Source organism: Marmota marmota, unplaced genomic scaffold (assembly GCF_001458135.2).
Source record: "Marmota marmota marmota unplaced genomic scaffold, marMar, whole genome shotgun sequence".
NCBI lineage: Eukaryota > Metazoa > Chordata > Mammalia > Rodentia > Sciuridae > Marmota > Marmota marmota.
The window spans coordinates 9922281-9945305 of record NW_025999983.1 but is presented as its reverse complement, the minus strand read 5'-3'; the positions used below and the strand labels follow the sequence as shown (position 1 = coordinate 9945305).

The 23025-nt window shown below is 37.9% G+C and overlaps 1 protein-coding gene across 10 annotated transcripts in view; it reads left to right on the top strand.

Annotated features, from left to right (window-relative positions):
- Positions 1-23025, top strand: part of Arid1b (AT-rich interaction domain 1B) — a 407120-nt gene that overhangs the window by 135929 nt on the left and 248166 nt on the right. For all 10 annotated transcript variants that reach the window (XM_048805918.1, XM_048805923.1, XM_048805922.1 and 7 more), the window contains exon 4: positions 7555-7665. In XM_048805918.1, the coding sequence (XP_048661875.1) occupies positions 7555-7665 (111 nt within the window). The remainder of the gene's footprint in view (positions 1-7554; positions 7666-23025) is intronic.

Sequence of the window (23025 nt, the reverse complement as noted above, 5' to 3'; positions counted from 1 at the left end):
CACTGCTGCCAGGCAGTATAGCAGTTGACATGATAAATACCCTTGGCCATGAGCTCAAGTTGTGTTTTTATGAGTTTGTGCTTTTTTTTTTTTTTTTTGGTGGTGGTGTTGGGGATCAAACCCAGTGCCTTGTGCATGTGAGGCGAGCACTCTACCAACAGAGCTATATCCATACCCAGCCCCAGGTTTGTGCATTTGTTTTGGTGTTGTGATATCTCCATGAGGTCTTTCTTGGCAGCCATTTAGTAGCCATTTGCCTGGCCTGTATTGGGGCTCAGTCAGTGCTGGGCACTGGGAATCCAAGGGGACAGTGGCCCTCTCCTAGAGAAATGGCAAGTGGATTCTGGGAGAGCTGAAATGCACCAGTGCCAGTTCTGCAGGAGAGTCTGTGTGAAGCTGGTCTGAGGTAGTTGTCTTGGAGGGTAATGGAGCTCATTTCTAGTGCAATCTTGAGGACAGCAGGTGCTCTGTAGATTTGGGGGAAGGCAGGTGTACACTCAGGGGCAGCAGCAGAGAGGCCAGAGGAGCCTCAGCTGCAGGCTCCTGCAGGACACCAAGCACATGCTGCCGCAGGGAGGGGCGAGGTGAGTCTGGAGTGCAGCTGGAGCTCTTCTGTGACTACCGTGGACACTGGACTTGATGCTCCAGGTACCCAGGGGGCATTTTCAGAGCATCTGCATTGAGGATGCCCACATCACACAGGAAGCTGGAGTGCGGAACAGCTCCAAAGCAGAGGCTGACTGTTGGGCAGGAGAAAGGGGGGTGGATTGAAAGGACCATGTGGTTTGGGGATGAGTCTGACATGTAGGGGTCCTGGAAGAGGTAGCAGATGTGCGAGGCAGCTCTGAGAACTCCCATTTGAGGGGCAGGACCTGGAACAGGAGCCGGTTTGTGGGGGATGGTTAAGAGAGAGAAGAGTGTGAGGGCCTCTCCCTACAGGTCCAGGTGCTCATTTTGCAGTAGGAGATGCAGAATCATCAGATGAGGGTTAGCGTGGAGTCCTTGGGGGACAAACATTGAGGACACCTGCTTTTAGGGGGCAGGCAGAGAGAGACAAGCCAGCAGAAGAGCCTTGATGGGCCCCTTCATCTTGCTTCCCATTAGCTGATGAGTTTTAATAACTGTTTGCTGATACTGAGTGGCACAGAGAGTGGCTTTGCATTTAAACTCATGAAAGGAAATTTTTATTTTAATACTACATATCTATGATATCGGCATTGAGGATTTTGACACATGTAAAGTCCTTAAGCTTATAAATTTTGAAAATGGAATTTAGGAGAATATATGAACACCCAGGATAATATATTTTGAAGAATTAAAGTTATATTAAACATTTGTTATGTAGTGGTGCTTCCAGCTTTGTTGTCTTTGAAGCACACTTATTGTAGAAATGAAGGTATGTCTTTCACTTCTTGAGACTCCCTGACATAGTGCCATTCCCTGGCTAAGCAAGTTAACTTAAGTTTCTGTTGTGTTGTTGATAAAAAGCAAGATGACAATAGGACTCTCTCATGGGCTTGTTGTTAAGATGAACTGGGCACAGCACTTGTCACAGAGTCACGTCTTGCAAATGTTAGCTGTCCTGGTTTATATTTCCATAGGGCTTTCCTGGCGTGGCAGGGAGGTCAGTGTGCCACTCTTCCACATGCCCTTCCTTTTGGAAAGGATATTTTACATTTCTCTGCATTGAAGGGGAAGTCGTAACACAGTGGATTTCTTCAGTTTAGGGATGGTTTCCAGGCCTGGCAACCCCTGGTCCTGTGTATCTCTGTGGGGTGGTTTTATCTTCTCCCCAGCTAAAATATCATTCATTCCAGGACAACGTTTTTCCTGTAGTAGTTAGAATTGATGATAGGCGTTTCCGAAGCAGGGAGAGAAAAGGAGGAAGAGACTCTTCTGACCTGGATGGCACAGGATTTTATGAGATACCCAAATCCTGCTCCTTCACCTTGTATTGTTCAAGCATGTGACCATCTTAACACGTTTCCTAGCATATCTGTATTTTATGTGATGATTGAAGAGCTTTTCTTGGCAGGCGCTATGGTGTATGCCTGTTTCCCAGATGCTTGGGAGGCTGAGGCAGGAGGATCAAAGGTTCAAAGACAGCCTCAGCAACTTTAATCATTAATTGGCCAGAATCAGAAGCCAGGGTGGGTCCCTCTTGCTTTTTGTCATAACCCAAAGCTAGGGTGTTGGACTATTAAGGCAAGCAGATTTGCTTGCTTCTGGAGGTAACCTCGTCTACCTCTTGCTGGGTACCGTTGCTGTTTGTTCATGACTGAAGTGTTCCTTCTTTTTTTTATACTACATTTTAAAAAAAAATTGTTGATGGACCTTTACTTTATTTATTAATTTATTTATATGTGGTGCTGAGAATCGAAGCTTTGGCTTTGCTACTTTTTATATGTAGGTAGATATATTGTGATGCTAACATATAAACATCTTGAATGAGTTTTGTTCTATTCCGAAATGATGCAATGAGTGTAAATTGACACTTTCTTTGTTAAGAGCACTTTGCCAGTGTCTATCAAAAATTTAAAAGTACCAGCTTACTAACAGAAAATGCACCTGTAGAGATTTACACTACAGAGAAATTTCACATGAAAATTATGCATGAGGATGCTTGCTCTAATGCTGCGTGAAGTAGGGAAGACTGGAAACAACATAAATGTACATTAGTAGGTGACTGGTTAGCTCAGGTATCTACCAATAATACAGAACTTCATAGCCGTAAGGAAAGAATGAAATGGATATTGAGCTGTTGATGTAGAATGATCTAAAAAACATTGGTAAGGGACTGCAAATTATGTTATTTACAGGAAATATTCTCCAGCTGTGTAAAAGGGAAAAAGAATTTAAATTCCCATTTGTACTTGATGACACATTGAAAAATTATGGAAAGATAAATGAAAAACCGTTAGTGTAGTAGCACCCTTTAGAGGGTGAGTGTCTGGGAATGAGCCATCTTTCTTTTCATTGTTGATCTCTGTCTTTTGAACTCATACCAGGGAAATATTTTCCCATTTTAATTTTCTTAAAAGTACCCTGATGTTTTAGTGATTCTACATTTTCTGTAGAGTCTCATGTTGCCATTAGTATTTAGTTCACCTTGTAAGTGAAAGTTTCTGAAGCAAATATGTACATACCCCTACCTGTACTCTTTTTACACTTTTGTTGTTGGTATGACAGTTTCCCATTTTATGTTTGACTCACAACATAAAGAAGGTTAAGACCAGAGCCCATCCCTTGTTAAATTTGTATGTGGGATGTAGAAAAGTAACACAGGTGAAGAATTCTGGAAGGGTAACAACCACGTTCCCATTGCTTTCAGTGTTATCGAAGTATGGTATTCTTTTAAAAGAGGCGTCACTTTAATATGTATGTCAGAAACATGTGGTGACTATTTATATGTGTATAATAGTTTACATACTTGTGTGTACTTTTTAAAACTTAGAAATAACCGAAGATGACAGTGATGTTTTAAAATTTAAAGCTGTGCTTATTTGTTGCTGGTTTATGAACTGCAGTGGTAACCACATTCTGTATTTTTTGATTCTGACATTGCCCTCTTCTTGTTTATTGAATTACTTATATTTAATTACACTTCTTGAGATTAAAATAAGTACATGCTGAAAATAAATAAAGCAAGCAAGCAAGTCAGCTTGTGAAAAAGCTCAAGTTTGTTATGGGATAAAACTTTTCTATATCTATTAAAGCAGCCAGACATTAACCTCAGAGTCCCTCTGTACATTATATATGGGAGGTGACTGTCACACACTGGAACTCTGTCTTTTCTCAGTGCTCTCAGTTAATCAGTCCTCATGCTAGAATATAAACTGAGGCAGAACAAATGTCCTTTTCAGTGATTCCTACTAAATTTCTTTTGGTTTTATTTCCAACTGTATTTAATAATTGAAAATTTCTTGTGGTTAGGAATAGAATTTGAGATTTTGAACTTTTAAAGTCTTAAAAATGAAACGTGAAATTAGAGTGCATTTTTCTAATGGCTTTCTGTTAGTTCGGTGTTGCTTGTTTTAGAGGGGATGACTTTAAATTGAAGTGTGTATCCACTACAGTTGGAATGTCTTTCTCAACCCCTTTAAAAAGCCGTTCATTTAGCTATGGAGAGAAAATATAGAGCAGTGGAAAAGGCTAATAAGCATAGAGCATGTGAGCTTGCACTGTTTCCTAACTGGAGTTTGCTTAAAACGTGCCTGGGCACTGCCTGTGAACTGTTTGCGCACGTGTGCGTACAGAAGGGCAGGGTCTGCTCATTTCTGTGCCCATTGTGAGGCTGTCCTGCACCTTTGTGCTGTTTCTGTAACAGGGTGAAGGGCCCTGAATGGAGGCCTTGTGCCCCACTTGATTTGAAATCCTGGCTGTTAATCTCAGGGAACCATAGGGCACCCAGCGGGAAGTCTCTGTGACAAGTGAAAACCTAGGATCTGCTCAAAACCATGGTTTGTGGGGGAGGGCAGTGAGGGTGGTAATAATCCCTCAGCCCTTGCTTTTGTCCCCCACAAGCCTAATTGTTACCCTCTGCTGGCAACCAGATGGAAGAGCTGCCTGTTCAAGTGTCCTTGGCTTGCATGTGATTACTCCCACCTCCTGGTATTGTGGTTACCAAATAAAACCCGTGTAACTGTGATTGAATTCTCATAGGAAAATACAGTCCTGGCTGGGTGTTTTACATGTCTATTAGTTAAATATCTGATTCTCTCTCTCTCTCTTTTTTCTTTGATGGACATTTCTTTAAAAGTAATAAGGATTGCATGTGAAAATGCTGAATTGTTGGCATGCTTTTTATTTCAGAGTCTGCTTAAAGGCAGTTCACACCAACACTGAGCTTGCATTGGCTAGTTAAATCTAGTTTGTGCAGCTTTTATACTTTGTAGTACCAGCCTCTGTGCAGAGTTTCTTGGCATCAGAAAAGTCATGCAATTTAAGTCTATACACTGTGAGAGAAGGGTGGGGCAGCAGAAGCTTTTTTAATAGGGTTTCACTTATAAACCTTAATTTTCCAAGTAATATTTAGGAATTTAGTAGGAGAAGGAGAAGTTGTATATGGTGTTTTTTTAGTGCCAACACCTATTGAACTGACAGGGAAGGAGAGAAAATTTTATTTTATTTCTCTTTCTTTTTTGGGGTGAGGCCCCCAGTTAGAAACTGGTTTTTCAACCTTGTGCCGGCTGAGACTTGCTGTAATAAATCCTTAGCTTTGTGACCTTCTGTTTCACTTCAGGTGCAGATGATAAGTAGAATGTTTAGTATCTGAGCCAATGTCAAGAAGTAGCTAGGGAGCTGGTGTACAGGAAGTGCGGTGTGGCATCACATTATATACTGCTCCTCCAGCACAGTGCTGAGAGTATGCATCCTGCAAAAATATTCTACAGGATGCCAGAAAGCCCATGTAAATGATACATTTCTGGTCCCTCTGCAGGTTTTTTGGGGTTTGCTTTGTTGATTTATTTTTTATTGTGGTTTTGTGAAAACCATGCCACATGAGCCTGTGGACTTCTGTGCATGAGTGGTTATTAGTTTTGTAGAAACCCCAGGATACCCTGAGCTTAATAATAATTGATGCTGCTGGGCATGGTGGCATATGCCTGTAATCCCAGCAGTTGGGGAGGCTGAGGCAGGAGGATCCCGAGTTCAAAGCCAGTCTTGGCAACTTTGTGAGTCCCTAAGCAACTCAGCAAGACCCTGTCTCTAAATAAAATATAAAAAATTGCTGGGGATGTGACTCAGTGGTTAAGTGCCTCTGGGTTCAATCCCCAGTATCACCCCCACCCCCATGATGGTCTTTTGTGGGTAATTGAAGGAGCACATTAAGTGTCAGTTGATAATAAAATTTTCATAATTAATTAATTAATTTATTATTATTATTATTATTTTACCCTTTTCTTCGGAGTCGCTGTGACGGCTCCTCTGACCTTAAGGGTCCGCAGAAAGAGAGAGAGAGCGAGAGCATGCGCTGACCCCTTTTATTGAGAAAAGCTATTTAAATGAGGCAAGGGGTCAGGTTTCAGGGGGCTGAGTATCTTCATGATGTCCACTGTCAGCAGGTTGACTGACACCTGGGTAGGCCACACCCAAGGGCACAGTAAAAGAAGGGGACACACACAAGGCACTTCCATGGAAGATTCTATCCTAAACAGGGCAAAGGGTTATATTACAAAGGAACAGGTGAGCGTAGCTTCACCCATGGGGCTGTAGCAAGACACACCCATGCACAAGACACCGACCCTCGCACCCAAGAAGGGTGCCACATTTCTGTGACTGAGCGCCTCAGCACCCAGCTGGGGAGTGTAACTCAGTCACTTGTAAGGTTGGCCTTCCACATATTCCCCCTTTCTTAATATACAAAAAGAATGTAACTGGGAAATTTTATCTTTCAGTCACTTGACTCTTGGTCCAAGGTCATCACAATCTGCTATTGAAACACAAAAAGAATTAGTAGAAAACATATCTTCACTACACAATTAGTAGAAAACATATCATCTTTATAACACAATCAACACAATAATCTTGGATTATTATTACTTTGCCAAACACTTATCAGAAGATTTTTAATCTTTTCCTAATTTTATTGGAACGTATTGTTTTTGGCCATAGTAACAGACATTTTCATTGCCATGGCATTTAGGCCTCTCCGTAAACCACAGAGCAAGGGGCCCACTCACATTATTTATTTGTCTCTCCATAAACCACAGAGCAAAGGGCTCACTCACATTATTTATTACATTGTCTCCTAAAACATCATTACTTAGTTTTCATCCTTCCATCAGCACTTATCTGAACATGAAGGATCTTGGAAGTAATTTAAGTCAAACATTAAGTAAATCAGAGTTAAGAAAAAAAATGATAAATACCCTATAGCCTGTAAAAATACAACTTATTGTATCATTAGTTATTGCCAGCTAATACTTCAGAGCTATAAAATGCTGAAGTTAATATTAAGGCTTTAAAACAGGTGTATGTCAATTAACCAGACGTAGGCAAACTGCTGGTCTCATAATCCCTAAAGTGACTACTTTAAATATTATTCCTTGTTTATTCAATTGCAGCCTTTGTGGCTATGTCTTAAAACTTACAATGTATAGATTTACTTAATGTTTGACATAATTAATTAATTTTTTGAGGTAATATTAAAGGCAGTTTGACCAAAATCAGAATTAAATAATACAATTCAACTCCCGAATTAAGCAACAGTGTGGTCTTGTTCTGCAAGAGTTTGGCTGCAGTTGGCTCTTCCTCCTCCTCTTTTACTGACGGGTCACCCTCCTGTAAAACTCAAATGCAATGCTCAGTTTATAAGGCTTAATGAAAAAACCAGCTAATTTTATATATGTATTTTATTCTGCTATTGATGACTGTGTTTATTTTTTGCTTTCAACAAAGTGCTAAAGAAATCACAGGTATAATGTGTTTACATATTAGCAAAAATGTTATATTACTTGATACTGTGAAAAATTTTTGCTTCATTTTGATTACTGAAGAAATTTAAAATTCACTGAAATATTTATGAAATATTTTGTATTTGTATTTGTTTAGGACATGTCTCAGGAAGGCTATGGAACTAGATCTCAACCTCCTCTGGCCCCAGGAAAGCCGAATCATGAAGACTTGAATTTAATACAGCAAGAAAGACCATCAAGTTTACCAGTAAGACCTTAATTTGCTGATTTGGAAATGTAATGAGTTAAAGATTTTTTAAAAGAACTATTATTTTTTTACTTCATATTATCACATGGAACAGAAGTTTCCAGGTTTCAGATATATTTTGTGATTTATTAATTTTTTTGTAGGGCTTAATTCTTAGGAGCACTATAGTTCTGGATGAGTTTATTCCACTTGTAGGAATGGACATCTGTTGGGTAGGTTTTATTTGGCTGGTTGGTATGTTGCGTGCAGGCAGGTATTTCTGTGGTTCAATTGAGTTTTTTTTTTGTTGTTGTTGTTTGTTTGTTTAGCTTGTTGCTTTTTGGTAGAGATACAGAGTAGGGGTCTGTGTAAGATGGAAACTTAAATTCCCACTGTGCAAAGTATATAAATGGTAGATAAACATCTGATACTAATTTGAATTATTCTGGGACTTTACAATTGTATGTAAATGCCACATCACCCAAAAGAAAGTAATTTAGTTAAAAATTTGACAAATCAGCTTGTAAAGCATTTTCATCTGCATCTGGTAAATGGTGATTGAGTTGTATATTAGTAAGAGTAGCGGATACAACGTATCATAGTGATGCCCGAAAATAATTCATTTTTACTTTATTTGCTTTTTAATAGAGAACCTAATTTAAATGAGGTTTTCTTTATTAACTAAAATAAGTCTGTACAAATAAATATTTTGCATTTATTTTCTTGTTAAAGTATTTTGACCTGAAGAATCATTGTTACTACTTAATTTCTGCTAAGGTTTGTTTAAGATGGGAGTTCATGATAGTTATTATTTTAATTTTGAATTTCAGCTGTCTTGGCACTAAATAAAACTCGTCATATTCTTTCCAAATATCTGAGAACAAGCATTTGTAATGCGTATGTGTTAGTGTGATGTGTAGCGTGCATAAGGCACCCATATTATGTTATACACATAGCCTTAGAAGAAGGTAAGTGAGGGCTGCACGAGGTGCACATCTGGGCATCTGCGGCACATGGTTTTGAAATCATAATCTTTATATAGATTTTTATTTCTTTGGTGGGAGGGGATAAAATTTATTATGGTCTTGTTTTGAAAGTTGGAGTATTGTCTATTTACTTGGTTTTTTGAAGGAATGAAAAAGGTAATGGAATCTGTTTTATACTAGAGGCTTTGCAAAGCAGATAATTATAGGTTGGTAAGAATGTAGAGAGTGTGTGAAACACATGCACACTGTTCGTAAATTCAGCATTTGCTGAGTATTTGGAAATTGGCTTGTGGTTTTATGAAATTTAAATTGATTCATGGGAAGCAGGTGGACAGTGAATTTCACTTTTTTCCTCACTTGTTGTTTATTGTTATTGGCACCTAAGTTTGTAGGGTTGTCATTGCTGCTAATTGGTACTGTGACACAGGTTGGAAAAAAATTTTTTAAAAAATATTTTTTAGTTGTTGATGACCTTTATTTTATTTATTTGTATGTGGTGCTGAGAATCGAAACCAGTGTGTCATGCATGCTAGGCAAGCGCGCTTCCACTGAGCCACAATCCCAGCCCCCAGGTTGGAAAATTTGTCATAAGTTGGTAGCAATTTTCTGCGTATTCTTAAGCATGGTGTACAGCATGTACTGCTGTTTATTTCCATTCAAGAACTTTAGTGTCTCTCCTTGGTGTACATACAGTTCTTGTCATAGCTCAGTTTGCAATGAATGGGTGACATCCACTAACTCTACAACGTAGCTGGGGTTGGAACCAGGTCCTCTGCTCCAGCAAAATGTACTTAAGAGGCTGGCTCAGGGACAGATGCTTTATAAATTAATTACTTGAAAAGAAGATGAAAGTATTTGGAGAAGTAAAATAATATATTCATCAAAAATTGAATTTTTTCTGAATTTCTATTCATTGTCTGCATGTATATGATGACTGTCTTCACAGTGATCACCTGCCTCTCTGCCTCCAAAGAGTTTCAGGGGTACATGTAGGTGCAGATTTTGTTATGAAGTCCTTACAATAAGAAATACCAATTAGGGTGTTATTCTTTCTTTTTCGTTTTCTTTTATTTTCTAACTCAGTTAACCAGGAGGCTGATAGACTCAAAAGCACTTTAAATTACATTTCAGTGATTTTTTTTTTTTTTTTTTTTTTTTTTAAGAGACCAAGGTTCCCAGGATTTATGGCTAGTACACAGAAGCCAGTTACTGCATAGAGAACAAGCTGTAGATTAGCCAGTGAATCTAAAGCCCAGGTCTGCTGGGATTAACATTGGCTTTATTTAGATGAGCTTTAGTGCATCATTTTTCTTCACTAGGGTTTTACGTGAGCAAGAAATTTCTATATGGGGTTTACATATCTATTTTTGTTTACACGTATGCTTTTTGTTCATGAACTGTACATAATTTAAGATAATTATGGCTTCCGGGAGCCATTCATTGGTGTTCACTTATGGCTCTAATATGTATTTTCACAGTGTTACTTTTATTAAATACTTCATTCTCTAGCTTGGCACCATTGATTCCACAGGGACTGGAAGCTGTTGTAATCTTGGCTGGATTGGCCATTGGATCCTCAGTAGAGCTACTCTTAAAGTCGTACTTTCTTTTCAAGTGCCAGTCACATACATTTTGTCATTTTACTTAAACACAACACTTGCTATTTGTACCTCTGGCTTTGTAACTTGGATTTAAGTAAGTTAGAAGCCTTAACCTTTTAAAAAATATAGAATAGTGATTCTAGTAAGTAATTTTGTGTCCATTATATATGAGTCTTCTAACAAATATGTTTCCCAAATTGTTATTTCATCATTTTTTTTGCTTACATTGAAATAGTTTTTGTAACATTTCTCTATGCAGTCATATTTTTTTCCTCCAGCATGTTTGTTACATGGTTGTCAACTTTTCATAAGAAATCAAGATGTTCCCAATATCCTTACAATAGATCTATAATTTGATCTCTCAGTTCTTCTTCTTACCATGCTTAAAGTTGTGTGCTTTGTATATCCTTAAGTTCCTGTGATCTTCAGTAGCTAATGCAGTTGTGTTTTCCAGCTAACTTAGCTGGATCCTCATATTGTCCACAGAAAGCAAAGAACTGATAAATTAATATGCATTCTCTTGTCTTGGGCCATGACCAGTACTGTTTGCTCTTTGCTTAACAGACTCAGACCTAATCTCAGAACAAATATCCCTTGAATTGCCCACTTACTTCAGTGCCTTCTCAACATACAGCCTTTCCCTGCTGAGCAAGATAGGTCAGTCTGTATTCCTTAGTATTTCCATTATTAATGAATCTTAGCCTATAGGACATAATATGAAAATTAGCTTGAAGAGCTGCCTTACATTAGGGAATTATCACTTAAATTTGAGCACAATTTGTGGTTTTTCTTTACCTCTAATTTTATAGGAAATGAAGCCAAAATTTAAGCAAAATACACAGTGGAAGTTCTAAAAGATGCTGTAACTTTTTTACTCCTTTATTTTTTTAAATATTTTTTTTTTAGTTGAGAGACTTTTATTTTATTGTTTTTTAAAATTTAATTATATGTGGTGCTGAGAATAATTTAATTACATTAAAATTTAATTACATGCCAGACAAGTGTGCTACTGCTGAGCCCCAGCCCCTTACTCCTTTATTTTATAAACATTGAGTATATCTCCCAAGTATGATTTAGTATACTTTGTTTTGTTAAATCTTCATCTCTTGTGACATTTATTAGTCATCTTTTTACTACTTACTTTTATAACTATCTTGGCTCCTTGGTTTAAACTGGGATCCTTTCTTGGTATTAATTGTGTTATATTCAGTAAATATTTTCTTAATGTATATACAATTATTTTGGAATAAATTCTTCCCCTTGTTTCAGAATTATCTTTTAATAGCTTAGGAATCTTTTTCATGGTGTTAAATTGACATGAGGAAAGCCCCTGCCCTCTGCATGCTAATGACACCAGAATATGGGTGTGATAGCAGCACTGGCAAGAGGGTACCATTTTTTTTCTTAATATTTATTTTTTAGTTATAGAATACAGTACTCTTATTCTATTTATTTATTTTTATGTGGTGCTGAGGATCGAACCCAGGGCCCTCGCACGTGCTAGGTGAGCGCTCTACCACTGAACCACAATCCCAGCCCTAAGAGAGTACCATTCTTAAAACAATTTTGGTTTTATCAAATGGCCCTTACTTTAACCTTGGTAACCTTAAGTTTGAAAACAAGAGGTGAATACTTTGGATAATTAAGCTTAAAAAAAAAAAAAAGCAAAAGCCATTCTTTTCTTAGTGATATGTTTTTTATTTGTTAAAAATTAATTGACAGAAACAATCATAATTTCAACAATTATAGTACAGGTAGATAAGTTCTTAATAGAATACTTATAAACATGTTTAAAAGGAAGTAAAAAATGAAGGTTTTGTTTTCTTTCACATTCAGCAAAACAGTGCTTCAGGGATGAAAGAGTTGTTAATATTCCCCAGTTTAGAAATAACTAATTTGTTTTATCTTGCAGAGAGCTGGCACTGGTTTTGCATCTCATGGGTGGTGTTAACTCTGTTCACCCAGGTTATGTTGGTAAGGCTGTGTGCTCTGCTACGACTTGTGTGCTGACTGTAAAGCCTGGCTGTACTGGAAGGCCCATCAGGTCTTTCAAAGCCTCTTCCCTGTCCTTTCGTCCCTATACGGGAATATCTAAGGAGGTTGACATGAAAAGAGGGGTCTTCCTGAGTTAAGTGAAAAACCTAAGAATGGGAAAAAGTGCTTATGGCACTTTTGTGTAGTTTGTCATTGGAAGGAAATACTGGGCTTCAGATAGAACAAATGTTTTTTGCCCTTTGTGAATGGAAGGAGGTGGTAAATACTGGGAATTCTTTGAAACGGAGATGTTAAACAGAATATTGGAAGCCTGAAAGAGAATGATTAGAAAACTGTTATTACCAAGAATTATCTTCAGGGAGTTAGCCATTAGCAGTAAAGAACACAGTTTTTGCCTTTAATCAAAGAGGAGTACTCCTATTGGGGTTTTATTTGTTTCTTTGTTTTAGTCTGTAATGTTACTGGTGAAAGGGAAGATATGAATATTGATGGTATGTTAATAGGAATATTTGTAGATTTGTTAATAGATTTGCTTTGATTGGAAACTATTGAGAAATGCTGGGCAAAGCAACTTTTTAACTGGGTTTTGCTTTTTATCAAGTTCTAGATGGTAATCCATAGAAATATAAGTTGAGACTATGTTCAACCTGTTATGTTAGTTTGGCAGGTTTTTGCAGAAGTTAAAAATCTACCAGATGTATGGCTGCTGAATGAACTCTTTTTAAACTTTTTTATTTGTAGCTTGAACTTGATTTAAATAGCTGTCATTAAAAGGTTAATAGTGTAGCTGTCTTTCATTGATTGATCCTTCTCAAATCGTTCTAAATGTTTAAAAAATTAAAAGCTAATGAAAGAGAAATCTCAACTGTTATCCAGCTTCTCTCAGAGTTCAGGCATGAATGATACCTGCGCAGCAGAAGACTTAAGTTGCTTGTCCATGCTCCCTGGGCGCCAAGAGCAAGGTGTCTGGGAGTCCTAGAGGAAGCCTGGGCCCTATAAAATGGCAGCCTTCAGGGCACAAGGGTTGGAGTGCCTTTGCAGGCTAGGGCTGCTGCATCTGCTGGAACATCTGCATACGTGCTTAGTTATTTACAAAGTTTTAAACTGAAGGTACAGACTTGTTTTGATGTTTTAGGGAAATTTTAAAGGGAACATACAGTACTTCAGTTTTTTAGGATTTCCTGTGTTCTGGAATCTAATTTTAGTTGTATTTTATATGGAAGCATTAATTCTTTTTTTAATCAAAGTTAAGAAGCACATGTAAGGGCCTACCTGGGAAAAGTGACTCTGATAAATGTTTATTTTCCAACTGGATTATTTCGTTAAGATGTGATATTCTGTAACTTTATTTTCTAGGATATATTCATGGCAGTGGTAGTCATTTTGAAATTAGAGGACAACTTGAGCTTGAACAAATTTGGATGTGGGAAGGCATGTGTCTCTTTCAAAACAGTATGCCAACTTGAATTTTATTTGTTCTGTAAATTAACATTCAGTGAAATCTCAATAGTTTGAATTCTTCCAGGAAAAAAAAGGACTAAATATAAGGAAAACCTTGAATAAACTAATATTTAATATTTGCATATAAACACAGAGTGTTACCAAATTGACATCTTCAGCCCTGGTAAAATCACTGGATAGATTTATTATTTTTGGTATGATGGTATCACATCTAGGGCTTCGTGCATGCTGTACAAGCACTCTACCAGTGAGTTACACCCCCAGCTCCAAAGTGAGGTAGTTCTGAATTCCCTGTAGTGGAGACATTTGCTTAGTGGTAATACATTAACTTAAAAAAAAAAAGTTAAAAATCTTAAAAACATCTTAATTAAGCATAACCCTACAAACTTTTCCATGTAATATTCTGAAGACTTGTATTTTAAATATGGGGGGAAATTAATTTCAGGCCATTTTGTAGGACTATCAATTAGTTCCTAAAAATTAATGAAGGAGTACTATGAAAAAAATAGACAAAAGACAGAATTGAAGATTAAGAAAGGCTGAAACCTAACTGATTTGCAGGATATTAGTTTGATAATAGAAGGATAATGGTGACCTGTAGTTGAAAAATGAGGCTCATTAAGGAATGATAAATGCAGATATACCTAGCTAATAGACAAAGTCAGTACACTGTCTTTTTGCCCAACAAATGGAAGCCTGACAGGCTTTGACCCAACTTGGGGCTCTTGGGATGACCTAGATGAGGCCACAGAGGAACACTCTGTGGACACCTGGGCTGCCAGCAACTCCCAGGTTCACCTCAGCACCCACCTGTGCATGCCTGTCATATGCCCCTCTGGTCAGCAGACAGAGAAGGGACCACGGGATCGGGGAGCATTAGAGGGCCTGAGGCAGGAGGCAGGCTTGCTCCCATGGCAGGCTCACAGGAGGGTCACACCTGAAGCATTCCTGATCTTTTCTTATTTTAGGAAGACACTCCCCCCGCCATTCCCCACCTCCCCAGTGCACTCACTGGGTACTCTTCTGCCCCTGGTGCCCTTCCCTCTTCAGAGGGTGGCTCTCCACTGCCACTCCCCTGGACCAGGTGGGCAGTGGCCACCGGGAGGTGGTGAAAGCATTTTTGTTTTCCATATTATTCCTTCTTTGGTGGGAAATAGCTCTTAATTTACAGATTTTCACTTGTAGGGAATGGAAGGAGCACATCTGCTTCATATAACTGGGAGTATATAGGCAACAGGAGCTCACAGCGGCATCTAAAGACTGGTTATTGGCTTTCGTGTTTCTTTGGGCCTGCAAGTAACCATTTTTAATATTAACTGTCACTTGAGGAGAAGAAATAGATACACTTAGCGAAGGTTCTGCCTGAGCCAAAATTTTCTATTCTTCCGTCACAATGTAGGATTTTAGAGGTGTCTCTTTCTCATCTTTTTCTTTTGCCTTCTCTAAATTGTTGTAAAATAACTGAATGGTCTTGTTTTCCTTTGTTTGGGTCAAGAAATTTTAGCTGAAAATTGTTACTGTGTGAAAGAAGATTATTGACTCAACAAGCCTTCAATTTTCTGTGAATAACACTCCCACCCCCTAGCTTCGGGAACATGCCGTGCATGCATTCTATTTTAAAATACAGACTGTAATTTAAAACAGGCAGTTTGATGCCCCACTGAACTTTGTTTAAGCCTGGAATAAAAGAGAGAAAAGCTTTAAGCCACAAAAAAAGTGACTAAGCTTTCTCAACTAGTTTTCTTCATAATGCAACTATTCAAAAAGAAAACCTTCCAGGTACTACTGTTATGCCTTTCCACAGTACCTAAATTTTGCCCATTTTTTAAAAACTATGATGTGTGCATCTTTTCACTGTATTCATTATCCTTTGAATTTCTGTAAAGTCCTCAGAGTAGTATTCACTTGTGGTGGAGTTGATGTGCATATAGTACATGCTCAGTGCATGTGAAGAATACTAATTCTAAATTATATAAATAAATACTAATTCTAAAATATATAATTTTTAGCATTCACTTATCGATTGATGATTTTCTAGGGGTTTCTCGATTTAAATAATATCTGATTATTAGATTAGAATGACAAATATTTAGCTATGATATTATTTATCATTATACATATCATTATAAAAATTGTTGAAAGTGGTTTATATAGTTTATCTTCTTTCCTCACAAAAATGAGCAGTCACATGACTTGAGTGGGAGAACAGTGGCCACACTATCTTGGCTGGGAGGTCTGTTCTAAGGAGGGTGATGCGTGGCAGACTGCGCCCCATCTCCTCTGAACTTGTGGTGCTGAGCAATTTCTGTTTCTAAGGGACTTTTCCTTCTCAGAAAATTGACTAAGTTAGATTTAGGAACCCCAAAACACCTTCCAGCTAAATTTTATATGAAAAGCCATCTTATTATGTAAGAAACAGCACTGATAATAAAAATGAACTTTTCTCTGCTTTTGAGGCAGGTGCCTTGAAATCTTAAAACAAAAACAAAACCCCCAAATGGCTCTTTTCATGCCTCTTGGTGGCCACCCTCCCATCTTGGGTGCCCCTTTGTAATGGGAGTCTTGAACTTGTTCAAGGACTTTGGCCATGGGAGAGCCATTTTTTCTTTTTTTTTCTAACATCCAGCAACTGCAGAGGTCCCCTCTCCCCTCCTGTGTGATTCAGTTTGGAAGTCCTGATGTGCTTGTGTCTAGGAAAATCATGGGGAAAGTCTAGAAGAAAGCATCTGTACCAGGTGTCTTTTTGAGTGCCTGATGAAGTGGAAGGTCAAAAAGTAAATACAGGAAGAAACTGCGAGACTCTGAAGTCCAAACTTTGCAGGTCAGAGGCTCACAATGTCAAGGACACCAGGTGGAGAGAGTTTTCTGAACCAAGATGATCATGAAGTGGTTGGTTTTAATTTCTTGCTGGTAGAGAAAGCCCAGCGATCTCTGTTCACTTCTAACACTCCAGGTTTATTTCCTTGGTTGTTCTATAAAGTAACACTGTGCTTTTTAAAGGGGAGATTTACCATGAATGGAAATCGAGCACCTCAGCAACTTGAAAACTGCCATTGTCTTTAATGGAACTTGAGCCAGTTTCCTGGGTAATGCCCCCCCCTCCCCCATTTCTGTGTATTGCATGTGTCTTTGTCTTCTGTGTCTCCCACTTTTTTTTTTTTTCTTTTTTTTCTTTGGCACTCACTGGCTTTGTTTGGGTAAAGTGGTGTGTTACTAATTATCTTACTCTTTTTTGTGAGAGAGTAAGGTAGTAACTTTTTGGCCAGTGGCAGATGTAAGTGTCCTCTGTAAAGCAGAGAGGCTGAGAGTCTGGGTCCAGGAAAGGGACAGTGATTGTCTGCCCTACCCTAACCCTCCACTCCAGCAGTCTTTGATGTTTTTAAATTTTCCAACTTGAGTAGGTGTCTTCCCTGGTCTTTACTTTCCATGGGTATTGGTAGCTGAAGAGCACGGTGTCTGTGGATGTTTTCTGATGACCAGGAAAATGTGTGCTTGGCCTTTTATAACTATGCCAGCTGTGCAGAAAGTTTGACTTCAGAATAGCAATGTTCAATAGTTGTTGAACATTATTTTCAAGAGTCTTTTATGTAAGTTAAAATTCAGTTAATGAACTGTGGAAACTACTTGTAAAAGAAGAATAAATATTCCTGGAATATAGTTCTTGCAGACATCTTAGGTGTAGGGGCATGAGCTTCCCTACAGCTGCCCCTGTTCTCATATAGTTTGAATGTCTGGGACGTTCAGGGTACCAAGATAAGTGAGTTTACTTATGCAAATCCTTCATTTTCAAAATGCCACTACTACTGCTGGAGGCAGGGAGGCAGTGTCAGAGTGTTAGCTCACCAGTGAGGCTCAATCTGGCTGATAAAAAGCAGTGGCAGCCAGAATTCAGAGGAAGAAATTATCCAAATAAAGGGAGGGCTTGTGAATTAAGTATGCTTTTCAGGGTGTGTATGTGATGGTGTCAGTGACAAACACAGGGAAATGGTGGAAGTTGGTTCAGAAGAGAAAAGAGTGTCCGGGGATTTTATGACATTAAAAGCAAGTTCTGAATAGCTTTTCTTAAATTCTAAAACTCCTAAAAGGAAGCAATGTATTTTCCTTGCCTTGGGCAGAGACACTTCTTCATACTGCTTTGTTTGGCACACTTTTGAATGATTTAGCACTATGTTCTTATACGAATTCATTTTGGAGGAACATTTCTTAGTTTAATTTATAATTATAAATTATAATTTTACCTTTCTTTTACTCATTAATTTTGCTTATTATAATTTTACCTTTCTTTAAATATTTTTGAGTATGTGCTCATGAGTCTACCATACAAATTTTGTGACTGTATGTGCGTGTGGGGTAATCGTGGCAGGAAACCTAGCTTTCTAACATTTTTGGCAGCAGGGTGGGGGGACAGTGCTAGGAATTGAACCTACAGGGTTCACATGTGCCTGATGCCAGGCAAGCACTTTACCACTAAGCTGTTTTTCAAAAGATGTTCTTAATTTGTAGAGATGAGTATAGTGTTGTATTTGAATCCCAGCAAAGAAAGTGGGCCTCAGAGAGATTACTCTGAACTCCCACAGGGTCCCCCCCCTCCGCCCCGTCCCTCCCTCCCTCATTCGTTCTTTCTTTCTAAATAAAGCCCTTTCCCCACTTTTTCTTCATTTTTAATAAAGAATTCTTGTTTTACTCACTACATGGGGAGCAAAGGTTTTTCTTTAGGGATGAAGAGAAAAACTTCTGGCTTATTATTATTATTATTATTATTATTATTATTATTTTTAAATTACATCCTTGCTAAAGATGAAACATTGTAGTAGCCAAAGACAATTTATGGAACAAGACAAAAATGAATATTAACAAATTTTTAACATGAGTATATTTTTATGTATTTAATGTGATTCAGTTTTGTTTATTTGTGTGTTTGTTTGTATGGAGCTCAAATTCCTAGGTGTGAAAACAGAGTCACACATGGGAGGAAACTTCCCTAGAAGCTGGACAGCCATGGAGTGGCCATTTCGGAATAAGTCTGTCACTCACTCATTCTATTCATTACAGCAGCTCCTTAGTGTCCTTGTTCCTGAACATGTTCCCTCCGTAGTATCCCGTTCACAGTCAAAGCTAAGGCCCTCAGTCCTTTGAAATAAAACCATTTCCCCCATTTTGGTCAAAATGATCGTGTTCTTGAATAAGTAAAATGTGTTCAAATTTCCCCTATAAATATTTTTTATTTTTTATAGTATCTGCATTTATGCTTTTCTTTAGCCAGCATATCCAGATGTTGACATCTTCAGTTCAAGGCACAAGTTCTCACGTTACATTTAACAATCCTGTGTTGATTGTCTCTTATGTTAAAATAGGTATAATAAATGAAAAACTTTGAGTTATTTCACTAGTTTTAAATTTTTTAAAAACTATACCACATTTAGCAATAAGAAATCAACAAGAAGATATATCTATTTTCAGGATGCCCATTTTCAAGTTATTTAAAATATTCCAACATTCTCTTTTTATGAACCATCTTCATATTGCAGGATTCATACCTGCAGCACTTGTAACTTAACAGAAATGCTTTGCCATTTTGTGGAGGTTGTGACTGAAGATCTAAGAGCTCTGATGACACTATCAAAATTATGGTTGTATCCTTTTAGTCGAATTTCAGGTGGTGTCAGTTGTGTGTCTTCAGTGCTCGTGACTTCAGGGGAGGAATGATGTCCCTGTACCTGGCGGTCAAGTCAGGAGCATGTAGCATTCTTGTACTACTTTCTTGCCAACTTAATTGGACTTTCCTATTTTTTATGATGAAAATAAGATATTAAAGTTCTCGCCAATCTTTGATATAATTCTGACCCATTTGAGGGTATGAGCTTTTAAAATGTGAGCTGAGCAAGCGTGGTGGCTCTTGCCTGCAATCCCAGCTACTCTAGAGGCTAAGGCAGAACACTGGGGACCAGGAGTTTGACACCAGCCTGTGCAGCATAATAAGACCCTGTTTCATAAAATCAAGATAGAGCAAAATATATGTGAATGTAGAGGTGATGGTTGGCAGCGCCTTCACATGTACCTCTGAGTTTCCACTTGCAGCCCAGTGGCTTCGCCTTGAACACTGCATTTAGAGGAGAACAATAGCACACAAACTCTCCAGTTTAGTACGTGCCCTGTACACCTCTCTCAGTAAGGCTCAGTTCTTACTCTTGTTTTGCCCTCTACCTTTTTTGAAATTGTATTTAGTTTCTAGGGCTATTAGGGTTTCTTGCTTGTCCAATCAAACCCCACTGAGTCTCAGATTCCTTTTCTAGGAACAAGAGAACCTCTTCAGAAGGCCATTGAAGGGTCACAGAAATGTGAATGCCCAACTCTCGGCTGAAATTTTGCCTCATCAACTCTTAGACTGCTGCTCCTAGTTGAACCCCATACTACATACCTCTTTGGATGCAGAGTTCATTAGTGTGAACACTGCTGGGATTCTTCTGTGTTCATTTCGATTTTTATTTACTTCTTTATAGAAGAAACAATATAAATGTACCTTTTTAAAAAAAATTCCAAGGGGGGAAAATATTTATTTGGTCACTAAAACTATAAGATTAACTTTAGATACAGAATTAGAAAAACAGTAATTTTATCTTGACATATTTTTTAATGTTTGGCTAAAATATACCTTTTAATAAAACAAAATTTTCCAGTAATTTGCTGCTATGTTTGATTTGCTGAACTACCAAAACCAATGTTATGGGTGGGTCAGTGCAGATGAAGAGGTAACATACTCTAGGGTTCATGTAATGACTAACTTGAAGCCACTGAAATATAATAAGTCATTCCAACATATACTAAGTCACTGGCTTATACTTATCTGCGCTCCAACCTTCATGCCAAGGTTGGACAGGTGTGTTCCCCCTTGGCCTGTGCTTTCCAGCCTGTGGTATTATCACTAAGTAGCATAATCACCTAAGAGAAGGCAAAAGCAAACTCTCAGACAGAAAGACCTTCAGTGAAGTCTGCTTTAGATAAAGTCCTTAGATTTCTCAGATAGCTTTCAGGTTCCTGGGGCAGACGGCCATGTTGCATAGTGGCAGTCTAGGAGCAGGCTGCTGTGAATGATAGCAGATCTTCAGAGGAGTACTGAAGGTGGTGAGCCAGGAAGTGGCCCCCAAGAGGCATATTTGAGTCAAATACCTTTTTTTGTTGTTCTGTTTTGGTGGTGCTGGGGATGGGCCCCACAGTCTTGTGCAAGCTGAGCAAGTGATGTACCCCTGAGCCTCATCCCCAGTCCTTAAATACCTAAGATCCTTTGTTTAAAAGGTTCTGTAGGTTCTGTAATATAATTATATTATTATGAGAAACATACCTATTTGGATTCTTCCCTTTTTTTCATCCCAGTTGATTAGATTATGTTAAGTAAATATGTTGGAAGTCAGGTGGTATTTTGCCGGGACCAGCACCTTGCAGTTTCTTGTCCTTGTCCTGGCTTTCTGACAGTGCTCTTTCAGACAGTTTTATTGTGTTCAAACCATACATAAAACCCAATCGTAGCTAGTGAAAAAGTTCCTGGAAAATTAAGGAGGAAATACACATGACTTTACAGTTGTCACTGGGTCAATAACGTTTTATTTTTCCTCAACATTTTTATTGACTGTCTTATCATTTCCTTGATATATCATAGTCATCACACCAGTTTTACTATTGAATTTACCTACAGACCTAATTTCTCATTTAAAAAAATTATATATATATAATATAACTAATCTAACATGTATTTTTCAGTCTCCCTGATGAATTGTTTTAATACTGTGTCATTCTAATATAAAATGTGACCCAGATATTCTGTAATTTAGTGATCAAAATTTTAAAATAAGTTCCTTTATGAAAGGATTTTAAAACAGTTTGGATGAGAAATTCTGTTTTCAACATGTTTCTCTGAGAATTATAAATTGTTCATTTTTTAATTTACCAGTGGCTACTTCTAGTGCAGGACTCTGTGTGGTAGTGTGCTTCCATGTCCTGTGATGTTTTCATATAGGGTTTGAAACTTTGGGGCTTCTAAAAGGATTTTAGCTGACCTATAGTAAAACATTTGTATAAATAAAGACTACTTAAGTAGATTATAAATTGTTAAAATCATAAGTAGATTATAAATTGTTTTTTGAAAAACAGAGAAGCAAACCTTGATAATGAAGTTGCCATGAATGATTATTAAATTTAAGGCTGCATTTCCGACTCCCATGGTAAAAATCCAGGTTACATAATGATTTCTATAAAGTGAAATATGTCATTTCTTAAGGAGGTAATATCATTTTTCTTCTATTATTTTGCAAAATGAAATATTCTATAAAGAAACATAAAATACTGTTGTGAATATAGTGAATAATCATATCAATATGGTTTTCTTAAAAAAAATACAGTGTTAAAAAAGTTACTTCATGTTATTTGGGATGATTATCCAGGGCCTAAATTAGACCCTGTCACATAAATGAACGAGTGAGTGACTATTTTTTTCTATAACTTGCTTAACTGCTTTAACTGTCAAAATTATAAATCTAGCAACTGTGTCCAAAGCAGTCATTTATTGAGTCCCATTTTCATTTCATTGTAATTTTTAAAAACAGTCACTTTATAAGCATAACATGTAGCAGGATGAAAACCCATTTAGTTAAGAAATGTTGAATTGTCAACAGATTTTCGCTCCCCCCCCCCCACGCCCTTTTTTTTGGTGGCGGGCGGGGTACTCAAGGGTAGGTGTGTGGCTGATGTTTATTTTGTAGTTTGGCATTTTTCTGTCATAATCTTCATGGGAGGAGATTGCTGATTCTTTGTTTATAAGATGAGGCCTCAAAATCAATTGGTGAACCCAGTGAAGGCCTGAGTTTCACAGTGAGCGTATTCCACTAAGGGCTTAGTAGGCCACTATTGCAATTCTACCTGCAGCAAGGTTTATGTGCTTTATTTTTCATGAACTTCTTAACTTAGGTACATTATAAAATCCAGTTCTGTTCCTTAGGGAGAAAGTGTAAATCCATAGCCCATCTAGCTCCTTTGAAGTTTCATGGGGAGGAAGACAAGAGCCTACTAGATTCCCACCTCTTACTTTAAGACTTGCTCTGTTCCTCCTTGTCATGTAGGAACTCAGCCTCTGGGTGTATTTTGGTTGCTCTGCCTTATACTTTAGCAGCTGGCTAGTGACCCAACAGGGGCAAGTGACACCAGCCCTAATTTGATCTGTAGCTGTCTTCCTGAGGTGGAGGGGAAATGGGTCTGCCCTTTAGCACTGGGAAAGGGGCAGTTGTTGTGTCCTTTTCTTACTATCCCAAGAATAGCTTTTTTTTTTTTTTTTAGCCCCAAGCCATATG